Source organism: Nomascus leucogenys, chromosome 16 (genome assembly GCF_006542625.1).
Source record: "Nomascus leucogenys isolate Asia chromosome 16, Asia_NLE_v1, whole genome shotgun sequence".
NCBI lineage: Eukaryota > Metazoa > Chordata > Mammalia > Primates > Hylobatidae > Nomascus > Nomascus leucogenys.
This window is the reverse complement of record NC_044396.1, coordinates 27,460,409-27,472,895: the sequence shown is the minus strand read 5'-3', so window position 1 is coordinate 27,472,895 and position 12,487 is coordinate 27,460,409. Positions and strand designations below refer to the sequence as shown.

The window sequence follows — 12,487 nt, the reverse complement described above, 5'->3', positions numbered from 1 at the left end:
TTGTGAAATTTTTCAAAAATGAAACACGAAAAGCATTTAGACAGAACCTGACATACAGAAAACAACCACAGTAGTCGTATTACTAAAAATGACCCAGTAAAACCCCAGCTGGAAAACTTAAGTAATTGTAATGCAAAGCTGAAGCTGTGTTACTTCAGATTCCAATTTTGTTTCCGTTATTTGGAAAGAAAACATTTCTTTAAAAAGTATGAGATGTTCCTAGCCCTATAAACTGATTAGAAAACGTAGTTTAGGCCAGGCAGTGGCTCATACCTGTTATCCCAGCACTTTGGTAGGCCGAGGGAGGAGGATCACGTGAGCCCAGGGGTTCGAGACCAGTCTGGGCAACATAGTAAGACCTCGCCTTTACAAACAGTAAAAAAATTAGCCAGGCATGGTAGTGTGTGCCTGTGGTCCCAGCTACTCAGTAGGCTTAGGTCAGAAGATTGCTTGAGCCCACAAGGTCAGGGCTGCAGTGAGCCATGATTGCAACACTGCACTCCAGCCTGGGTGACAGAGCAAGACCTCATCTCAAGAAAAAAAAAAATGTAGTTTAAATTTTTCTTGGACTCCAGATTATTCTCTTAGAGACAACAGATTTGGAACGAAGCTTTTGTAGAGCTCTCCACATCCAGCAGAGTACATGTGGAGAAGTCGTGACCATTCAGATTATGTTTCCTCATATATAAAATGAAAATGTACCAGTCCTACCTTCCTGCAGCATTGAAAGACTGAAACAAGATAATATGTAGAAAATTAGTAAGAGTTCTTGAAGGCCGTGTGGTATCATCATCATCATTATCATTCTGGGTTCTCATAAAATAATATTCCATACTTAATATTCCAACTTCCATACGGAATATTACAACTTCCATACTGAAATGGAAGATTAATCATCCATTTGCTAAATGTCTCAGGCAGGCAAAATGTTTGCATTTTTCCCTCTTTACAGAATTTTTGTTCTGGTTTACTAGTAGCAAGCACTTTCCACTACTGTGAACATACTCCTTGCCCTTCTCAAATGTGTTTTTTAAAAACTACTACTAAAATGTGCTAAGACCATCCATGTCTCCTAGGCTCAGAATGCATTAGAAGTAAATAACTGGCTGGGCATGAGCAGCGGCTCATGCCCATAATTCTAGCACTTTGGGAGGCCAAGGCGGGTGGATAGCCTGAGCTCAGGAGTTCGAGACCAGCCTGGGCAACGTGGCAAAACCCCATCTCTACTAAAAATACAAAAAAAAAAAAAAAATAGCCAGGCGTGGTGGTGCATGCCTGTAGTCCCAGCTACTTGGGAGGCTGAGGCACGAGAATCACTTGAGCCCAGGAGGCAGAGGTTGCAGTGAGCCTGGATCACACCACTGCACTCCAGCCTGGGCAACAGAGCAAGACTCTGTCTCAAAAAGAAAAAAAAAAGAAAAAAGAAGTAAATAACTAACTTCAATAGAACAGCATTGAAAATGTGTTTATGAAGTATTTATTGAGCACTATATCCAATATCCTTTCAAGAACAAAAATTTAACCAACACTGTCTCTTCTACCTATGTATACACACACATTCTTACATACATGCCTTAGGAGCAAAGTACCAATTTAGCTTTTATTCACAGACAGATTTTCAGTGATTATATGTAAGACTATAAGCATATTTAGAACATATATTCCTATCTCCCTGCCAAACCATGTTCCTTGTTTAATTCTTAGTCTTTTCTATCCAAACCCATCTGACTCTATTAATGCTAGAAGTCTTTTTGATTGATCTATGTGCAATATGAGAAATATTTATGGAGTTCCTACTACATACCTACTTGAACTGCAAGCTGGGAATAAAATGTAAGGCAGTCTCCTATTCTAGTGACACTATCTCTAGCCAAGTACAGATTCTAGTGGGTTGGATAAACTATCATCTTTATTTCTTAAACCCTCCTGATTGGACCATAAGCTCCTTTTCCACACCACAATCCCTCCAAATAAACTAAGGATACAATGGGTGAAATTTCATCCTGTTAATAAGTTCCCAATCCAAAACTTTATCAAGAACACATTTTATATATATATTTTTTTTCTTTTTTTTTTTTTGAGACGGAGTCTCGCTCTGTCACCCAGGCTGGAGTGCAGTGGCGCGATCTTGGCTCACTGCAATCTCCGCCTCCTGGGTTCAAGCGATTCTCTTGCCTCAGCCTCCTGAGTAGCTGGGACTACAGACGTGCACCACCACGCCCGGCTAATTTTATATTTTTTGTAGAGACAGGGTTTCACTATGTTGGCCAGGCTAGCCTCGAACTCCTGACCTCAAGTGATCTGCCCACTTCAGCCTCCCAAAGTGCTGGGATTACAAGTGTGAGCCACCGCGCCCGGCCTTAAATAATTTTTAAAACTGACATTTACATTTGTATAGCTGTAACATAAAACACACTCACCATGCTTATGAGCCAAGGCATGTAAACTAATAGCCTGTCTGAAATCACTATTTTTAGTACCAATTACAAGTGTCTAAACAGAAAAGACACAAAGAAGGAAGTACTGAAAGCCACACAAAGCCATGCAAATTACCCCCAAAATGTCACCTGGAAAATATTTGCTCCTAATACTGTATTTAGCTAATAAAAATAACATTGAAAGATCTAACATAACCAAAATGATAAGCAAAATAGAAAAAGTAAATACTTGCCATGGAGGGAAGGTGGCAGAGAACAATGAGAAGGCAAGACATACTAAAATCCTAAAGTAGATAAGTAACAATCTCTAGAGGGAAATACAAATGGATAATAACATCTATAACCTCTCTAGGAAACAGACAAATTGAAGCCTATAAGCTCTGTAATTTCTTTTTTTTTTTTAAGGAAATGACTAGAGAGACTGAGGCAGAAGGACTCCTTGAGCCCAGGAGTTCAAGGCTACAGTGAGCTAGAATTGCATCACTGCACTCCAGTCTGGACAACAGAGAAAGACTCAAGTCTCTTAAAGAGAAAAAAGAATAAAAAAGACAATAAAAAGGCAATTTGCGTAATAAGAGAAAATATTTGCAAACCAAACATCCAATAAAGGGTTAATATCTAGAACATATATATAAAAAAGTCCTACAACTCAACAACTAATCTGATCAAAAACAGGCAAAACAGCCTGGCACAGTGGCTCAACACCTGTAAGTCCAGCACTTGGGAGTCTGAGGCAGGAGGATCACTTGAGCCCAGGAGTTCAAGGTTATGGTAAGCTATGATTGAGCCACTGCACTCCAGCCTGGGTGACAGAGTGAGACTGTGTCTCAAAACACAACACAACAAAACCAAACAAACAAACAAACAAAAAAACGGGAAATAATAAGTGTTGATAAAGATGGAGAGAAACTGGAATCCTTGCGTACTGTTGGTGCAAATGTAAATTGGTAAAGCTATTATGGAAAACAGTATGGAGGTTCTGGAAAAATTAAAACAGAATTACCATATGATCCAGCAATCCCATCTCTGGGTATATTTCTAAAAGAAGTGAACTCAGGCTCTCAAAGAAATATTTGCACACTCATGTTCATTACAGCATTATTCACAATAGCCAAGATGTGGAAGCAACCTTAATTTCCATTGATAGATAAATAATAAAGAAAATGTAGTACATACATACAATGGAATATTATTCAGCCTTAAGAAGGAAATTGGGTCACGTGCTACACATGCATGAGCCCCGATATCATGCTAAGTAAAATAAGCATCACAAGAAGACAAATACTGCATGATTCCACTTATATGAGGTATCTAAAGTGGTCAAACTCATAAAATCACAGTTCTATGATTGTTACCAGGAGTAGAGGATGGAGGAATGGGGAAGTTGGGAAGCTGTTGTTCAATGAGTACAGAGTTTCCATTTTGAAAAATGAAAAAGTTTCAGAGATCTGTTGCAGAACAAGGTACATACACTTAACACTATCGTACTGTACATTTAAAAACGATTAAGATGGTAAATTTTGTTACGTATTTTTTTTACCATGAGAAAAAGAGGGCAATGATAGTTATGTTTTCCAGAATGAGATTCATTAACAGGCATCAAAAGGCTTAAATATATTCACATCCTTTGACCTGTCTATGGAAATTTATCTTAAAACAATTTCTCTTAAAGCAGTATCATAGCTAAAATGGAATGTAACCCTACTCCAGGAGAGAAAGAGTTAAATAAACATTTGAATAGTGGAAGAGTGCAATCATCAGAAATTATAGTTTGGGGAAACTTTTTTTAATGATGTGGTAAAATTCTTATTATCAAATAACACCCAAAACAAAAAACAAAACTGTATGTGTAGTGTATACAGTATAACCCTAATGAACATATATTGGGGTATTGAATAAAGAAACAGACCAAATTCTAACTGAGAGAGAGAGAGAGAGAGACAGACAGACAGAAAGGGGAAAGGGGGGAGGAGAGAGAAGGAGAAAAAGATCTGCTAGCATGATTTTTGTTGAATTTTCACCTAGATAAGTTGATTCTAATGTTCATTTGGAAATAGTCTGGCAAGAATACCTAGAAAAAAACTGACAGAAAAAAAAAAATAGAGTAATCAGAGCAAACTAGCCCTTCCAGACATTTTTACATTTTATGAAGCTACAATAACTTAAACTAGGTTTAGCTGCTGGCAATGAACATACAGATAAAGAGAAAAGAAAAGAATGTAAGAATTTAGTACATGACAACAGTGGTATTTCAAATCAATAGAGGAAGAAGCCATTAGTCAATGAGGCAGTTGGGTGGCCAATTGGAGGTGGAGGTGTTAAGATTTATACCTTACATCTCATTATCAAAACAAACTCCAGATTGAGGAAAGATTTAAACGTAAAAAATAAAACCATAAAAGCATAAACTCAAAGTGAGGAAGGCATTTCTAAAAATGATTCAAAAGCTAGAATCCATAAATGAAAAGAGCCATTAGTTAGGCTGAGTATGGTGGACCACCCCTGTAATCCCAGCAGTTTGGGACGCCAAGGTAGGCAGATCACTTGAGGCCACGAGTTCGAGACCAGCCTGGCCAACATGGCAAAACCCCATCTCTACTAAAAAATACAAAAATTAGCCAGGCATGCTGGCACGCACCTGTAATCCCAGCTACTTGGGAGGCTGAACAAGAAGAACTGCTCGAGCCTCGGAGGCAGAGGTTGCAGTGAGCAGAGATCATGCCACTGCACTCCAGCACTCCAGCCTGGGTGGCAGAGGAAGACACTGTCTCAAAAAAACAAAACACAAAAAACAAAAAACAAAGAGCTATTAGTATTTCTTCTTGGTTAAAAAAAATCACTATAAAGTCAAAAAAGGTATGACAAACTAGAAAAACAATATTAACAACTCATCTCACAAACAGGGGCTACATTCTATAAAACACAATAGAAAAATTGGCAAAAGATATGGCCAGATATTTCACAGAAAATGCAATGTAGATTGTAAACATATCAAAAGAAGTAAACTACCTTTATATTAAATACATATAGTAAGACATATACTGAGAAACCATTTTTCCCCTATAAGACAAGCAACGATGGAAAAGTGTGGCAACATCCTGGCCACATGGCAAGGGAAGGCAAACGCTCACACATGCTGGTGGAAGTATAACTGGCACCACTTCTATGGAGCAGAATTTGGCACTATCAGAATTGAACAGCCACATTCTTCTAAGAATTCTTCCTACAGACACACTGGCATTTTTATGGAATGACTTGCATACACATACATTTGCTGCAGCTTTGTTTTAACAGCAAAATTTCAGGGTGAAGGAGTTCAGGACACAGCATCCCAAAACATTCCACTTTAGCATGCTGATTATTTTGGGCTAAAGGCACTTGAAAAACAGCAGGTGTAAGAAGGGCACCCAAACCTCCTCTCTTTTTCCTGAAAGCAGAAGATGAAGCTCCCGTATGAAAGATGTCCTCCCTTTACCAGGAAGAAAGAAACATTCTTATCACAGGAAGTCCAAGCCCAAAGAAATCTGCATAAAGAAACCTTGCTAAACTAAACCTTACCTTCCTAGTTACTTTTCCACAACTGCCACTTTTTTTGACTTAGTATATAATCAATCAGGCCAAGCCACTTCCTTGAGTCTTCGTTCCTCTTGCGAGGATAAAAGGTATGTAATACGTAAAAAGCACTAAATCAAATTTGCATGTTTTTCTCCTGTTAATTTATCTCATGTTGGTTTAATTCCTAGGCCTCGCCAGAAACCCTAAAAGGGTAGGGAGAAATTTTTCCTCCCCTACAAGGCAAAATGTAAATGTCCATCAACAGGGAACAAGTTAAATATTGTCTATAACAGTATATAAAATGTTACATCTATAAATAAATACATACAAATGGCTATTAAAAATGGAGCTGCTCTAGGCCAGATGCAGTGGCTCACACCTGTAATCTCAGCACTTTGGGAGGCTGAGGCGGGAGGATCACTTGAGGCCAGGAGTTCGAGACCAGCCTGGACTACATGATGAAACCCATCTCTACAAAAATAGAAAAATTATGGCATGGAGGCACACGCTATAGTCACAGCTATTCAGGAGGCTGAGGCAGGAGAATCACTTGAACCCAGGAGGTGGAGGTTGCAGTGAGCCAAACTGGTGCCATTGCACTCCAGCCTGGGCAACAGAGAGAGACTCATTGCAATCTCCGCCTCCCAGGTTCAAGCGATTCTCCTGCCTCAGCCTCCCTAGTAGCTGGGATTACAGGCATATGCCACCACGCTCGGCTAATTTTGTATTTTTAGTAGAGACAGGGTTTCTCCATGTTGGTCAGGCTGGTCTCGAACTCCCGACCTCCGGTGATCCGCCCGCCTCGGCCTCCCAAAGTGCTGAGATTATAGGCATGAGCCACCACGTCCGGCCATTAAAGTGTATTTTTTAAATACTCTTAGGGTTTTTTTAAAAGGGCAAGTTATAAAATGCAATATTCAGTAAGAAATTTTGTGATTTGTTGGCCGGGCACGGTGGCTCACGCCTGTAATCCCAGCACTTTGGGAGGCCAATGAGGGCAGATCACCTGAGGTCAGGAGTTCGAGACCAGCCTGACCAATATGGTGAAACCCCATCTCTACTAAAAATACAAAAAAATTAGCTGGGTGTAGTGGAGTGCGCCTGTAGTCCCAGCTACTTGGGAGGCTGAGACAGGAGAACTGCTTGAACCTGGGAGGCAGAGGTTGCAGTGAGCCGAGATCACACCACTGCACTCCAGCCTGGGTGGCAGAGTAAGACACCGTCAAAAAAAAAATAATAAAATTGTGATTTGTTTATAGATACATGAACAGGTATAAATTAATATGCTAACTATGATTTCTCATTCTCAGCGTAGGATTATGGGTAATTTTCTTTTTTCTCCATCAATATTTCTGATTTTCCTAAAATAGACAACCATTCTTAGGTTCCAAAAGGCATTTTTACATTTTAACTTTTTTAAAACTTCCACTAAATATTAAAATTCCTTAATCCCTTGGAAACATTTTTCTAATAAAAATACATGGCTAAAATTATGGTTTCAGTACAGCTGGTACTCACTAGTTTAAATAAAATTTGGGAATGTCTCAGAAGAGAGATTTCACAACAGTCAATAATTAAAGCAGAAATAATTAACCCCAAAAGGAAAATAATCTTAGCCTACAACAAAAGTCTTAGTAGCACAGAAGTTCCAGGGATTTGGGTGTTCTTTTTGGTTTTGCACTGTGAGTAAGTGTATTTGTTTTTATTACATGCATACATTATTCTGTTTTGAAATCTTGCTAAAAGATCACAACCCCTCCTACCACTCAGCTTTTCCCCTAGGGACTGGGCAGCCTGCCACATAAAAATAAATGCAGGAAGTGAAGAAGAGCTAACAAAGACATCAGCACCATATGGAAATCAAGAAACTGTTGACCAAATAAATTAACAGCCTGGGTGGGGGGGGTCACACCCAGAGACTTGCGAGTAGACCCTCAAAATTGTTATCCATTATTCTCTACATTTGCTTTATTTTTAAATAAATTATACCCCACATTTCTGTTATTTATTTCTAAGGCACAATTACAATGTTAAAATGATAGTGACATATTATTGTGTTATTCTTTTTTTGAAGCCTTTCCTCTCTAGTTTTTTGGCCTCAGGAACCATTCCTCTTCCCCTTAAAATTATAAAGTTGTTTTGCTTTGTTTAAATTCAAACTAGTATAATGTAGTGGGCTAGGTGACTGTCACTTCTATATAACAGTGCTAAACTAAAGGTTATGACTAACATGAGAGCACTCAAGTATACATATTTATTCAGCTCCATAAAAGATAGTCAGGAGGGTTTTCTACACAATGTATGCTCTAGTTAGCAGCACTGCTCTATCAAAGTAGGAAATACCACACACAGTAAATGTGCTGCGCTGAGCTTAATGCTTGGAAACTCTTGAGAGGCATTATGCAATTTAACGTATTTTAAATCATTTGATGTTCACTGAACTCTCACTGTAAGTAGAGTATTGTATTCAAGCCCTAGGTATGAGAGAAAGTAGAAAAACAACAGAATCTGGGCCTGATACTACAGAGCATTAGAATATTCGTGGTTGAAAACATAAGGAAAACTCAGTGTTTATTTTAAAACTTTACAGCTCTGTTAAGTACAATCAGTAGCAAGAATAGATTTTTTGATAACTGAAGGTTGAAAGAGGCATTTTCAATAGATAAATGCATGTAAGACAAGAATTAGGGGCCAGGCACGGTGGCTCACACTTGTAATCCCAGCACTTTGGGAGGCCGAGGCGGGCGGATCGAGGTCAGGAGATCGAGACCATGGTGAAACCTCGTCTCTACTAAAAATACAAAAAATTAGCCGGGCGTGGTGGCGGGCGCCTGTAGTCCCAGCTACTCAGAGAGGCTGAGGCAGGAGAATGGCGTGAACCCGGGAGGCGGAGCTTGCAGTGAGCCGAGATTGCGCCACTGCCCTCCAGCCTGGGCGACAGAGCGAGATTCCGTCTCAAAAAAAAAAAAAAAAAAAAGAGGTAGGGCATTTAATTTTGCAACTAGAGTTTCATTAGGGATTTTCTGAGGGACAAATTTAAGAAAACTCCACGTACATTAAAGACTATTAAAAGTTCAACAAATCCTAAAATTTTCTGCTTTGGTTTTAAATATGTTGTCAAAATCACAATTCAGGAGACAATCACAGAGTTTGATAAACCTTATTTCAGCCAACACAGTTTGCTAGTGAACACAGGTTTAAAATCCCAGGTTCTGCCTTTTCCAGTTTAAGGCAGGAGTCTTGCTCCAGATTCATTTAAGACTGAGTCATCCACTCTACTAGTTCAAAGATCTTCCATGTAAACTTACTCTTCAAGCCCAGCACTGCCTTATCAGCAACTTTCTCTGGCTAAGTTCTGCTTCTTGAGAATAGAGAGGGAAAACAGAACAGGAGAAAGTGGGAAACAAGAGACGGATTTGGAGGGACACAGAGGTAACCATGTCTGGGGCCTGCTCTTGGACACTTTCCTCGGTCATCTTCGGCAGTCAACACACATTTCTAAGCACCTACTGCGTGCACTGGTAACATAAAGATGAAAAGGCAGGTAGGCAGATGGAAGCAAGAGTAAGGAACGGCCAGGTGGGTTTGTTTTTCGTTTGTTTGTTTTTTGAGATAGAGTCTCACTCTGTCGCCCAGGCTGGAGTGCAGTGGTTTGATCTAAGCTCACTGCAACCTCTGCCTCCCGGTTTTAAGTGATTCTCCTGCCTCAGCCTTCTGAATAGCTGGGACTACAGGCCGGTGCCACCGCGCCCTGCTAATTTTTGTATTTTTAGTAGAGACAGGGTTCCACCTTGTTGGACAGGGGTCGAACTCCTGGCCTCAAGTGATCTGCCTGCCTCAGCTTCCCAAAGTGCTCGGATTACAGGCGTGAGCCACCGCACCCAGCCTTGGCCACGTTGTTCTAACACAGCAAAGCTTCGGAGTAAATGAACTGACCCTCCCAAGGCAGTGCCTCTTCTTTCATTCTGAGCAGAGTCCTCCACCTCAACCAAAGAAAATATGGGAAAATTATAGACAGGAAAAGACTCATCTTACAAGCTAAAGATTTGAAAAAAAAAAAATGTCTTAGAATTAGACACTTAAACTAGTCCTATGAAAACTACACAAAAAGTTGGAATACTGCAGTGCTACCAATGACTGTGATTCTTACCACCCAAGCTAGAACACAAACACTATTAAAACTAGTTACTCCACTCACGTAAGTAAAACACAGCCATTTAATTTACTTTGGCAAGTACCAAACATAGTTATTCTAAAAACATCATTATGTCAAACGACAGTGTAAAACAGATTATTTTACAAATACACATGGGCATGTTTGTCGTCATGTCTCCCCCGTCCTGCGTCGCCCCCATTGAAAGCCAGAGAGACATAATGCTGACTTACGTGGTGGCCCCTAAGCCGGCTAACAATATATACAAGACATGTGACAAGCTTTCTAACTCAAATATTTGCATGTCTACTATGTGCAAGTCATCATGTTACCCAACTAAGGACAATCAAAGATGAAATATGTTTCTAACCTCAAGAAGCTTAAAATTTAGATAACAATGTGTATGTGTATATATGCGTTATACAGGTAATGCATAATATATATATACATAGGTAATACATATAAAGCATATTGTATGCAATGTTTATAAGCACTTGTGTTAAGTGTGAAATTAATCTGAAGGGGAGCGACAAAAGAGTTGAAAGGCTCCAAAGGGTCTATCTTACAAGTAAACGAAAGTAAAGTATAGGCCTGGCCCAGTGGCTCACACCTGTAATCCCAGCACTTTGGGAGGCCGCGGCGGGTGGATCGCCTGAGGTCAGGACTTCGAGACCAGCCTGGTCAACATGGAGAAACCTCCGTCTCTACTAAAAATACAGAATGAGCCGGGCTGTGGTGGCGCACGCCTGTAATCTCAGCTACTTGGGAGGCTGAAGCAGGAGAATCGCTTGAACCCGGGAGGCGGAGGTTGCAGTGAGCTGAGATCCCACCACTGCACTCCCGCCTGGGCTACAGACGGAGACTCAAAAAAAAAAAAAAAAAAAACCGGAGTCTCAAAAAAATAAAGTACAAGATAGTACATTTGGAATATGGTTTGATTTACATAAAAATGCACACGTGACAGCACATACTGGAGGAAAATAAGCAATACATGAAAATTTACGTTAGGGCTCAAAACAGGAGTGATTCCTATCCTCACTTCCCAAGATTACCTACCTTGTTTTCTTTTTTCAGCATTTATGTATCTTTTTAAAAGCGTGCCACACACATCTGCGTACAGTCACTGGCTTATGATCAGCACAGATCTCTAGGATGAAACAATATTTAAATCTGAAAACCATGCCCTACTATTGCTCTATTTGGGGGCAGTTTCACTTGAGCTGTTTTCAGAAACAAGTGCACCCAACGCTATGGTAAATTAGACTGAAGGTTTTGTGTTGTGGGATTTCAGCCTTCCTACGAAAAGCTCTCTTCCCTCAAACCCACAGACACCACTCCACAATTTGGGGGTTCCTAGTATGATAAATATCTGCCTCCCAAACCCCCTATCGGCTCATATGCCACCAAAAATCCTAACCACCTGAACTTAGAAGAAGGCAGAAAGTCTTAATTTATGAGGGAGAGGGGGGTTTCCCACCTGGAGGGACGAGAACGACCCACTGTCCTCTGTCCTGGTTCCAGTCACTTAACACGAGCTGGCTGCGCCGTGCTCCCTTCACGCGGCTTTCCACCCAAAGCGCATCGCGGCCGCCAGCCCCTGACGCTAGCCCCTTCGCCACCTCCCAGAACCTTCTCTCCCTCTCCCCCACACACGCACACTCAGACAGCACATGCACACTCCACTCACTCACACATGCAGTCCCATCTGCCCCCGCCAGAGCCGTTCCTTCCAGGGCCCCAGGATGCCAGATCCGGATCCGGGAGATGCAACTTGCGGCGCCGGCCCAGGAGGCTCGGCACCTGCTCCGGCGCCGGGCCGCGCGCAGCCCTGCCTCGAGCCCGAGCCCAAGCCCAAGCCCATGCCCGAGCCAAAGCCCGAGCCTAAGCGCGCTGGGTCCGCGCCCTCACCTTGCTCGCCGCGGTCCATGTCTCCAGCCCGCCGCCTCGCGTCCTCTGCACCACCCCCGCCTGCAGCCCGTCCTGGCTCGGATCGCCCGCCGCGCCGCGCTGAGCTCCTCCTCGCCTCCGCCGGCGACTCCCGCGAAGTCCCCACCCCCAGAGGCGTCGGGCGCGGCGGCGCCGCCCGCCCTCGGCCGGGAGCGCTTTCCCGGGGCGTCACCCAACCACCTGACCCCGCCGACCTGTGCGCTCCGCCACGTCGGCGCGGGCGGCGCAGCGCTAGGAGGGCCGGGCGCGCCCGGACTCCCGCACCGGCTGGAAGTCGGCCGGGAGGAGGGAAGAGGACGGCGAGGAGATGGACTCGGCCATGGAGGCTGCGTGGAGCCTGCTTGGGAACCGGGATGGCGTTTGCCTTCCACCATCAAGTTGTTTATAAAATCAA

At 42.1% G+C, this 12,487-nt stretch overlaps 1 protein-coding gene across 3 annotated transcripts in view; it reads right to left on the bottom strand.

Annotated features, from left to right (window-relative positions):
• Nucleotides 1-12,283, bottom strand: part of TPD52 (tumor protein D52) — a 135,577-nt gene extending 123,294 nt beyond the window's left edge. For all 3 annotated transcript variants that reach the window (XM_030795403.1, XM_003269476.4, XM_003269477.4), the window contains exon 1: nt 12,055-12,283. In XM_030795403.1, the coding sequence (XP_030651263.1) occupies nt 12,055-12,073 (19 nt within the window). In that variant the 5' untranslated portion in view covers nt 12,074-12,283. The remainder of the gene's footprint in view (nt 1-12,054) is intronic.
• Nucleotides 12,284-12,487: the final 204 nt, after the last annotated feature.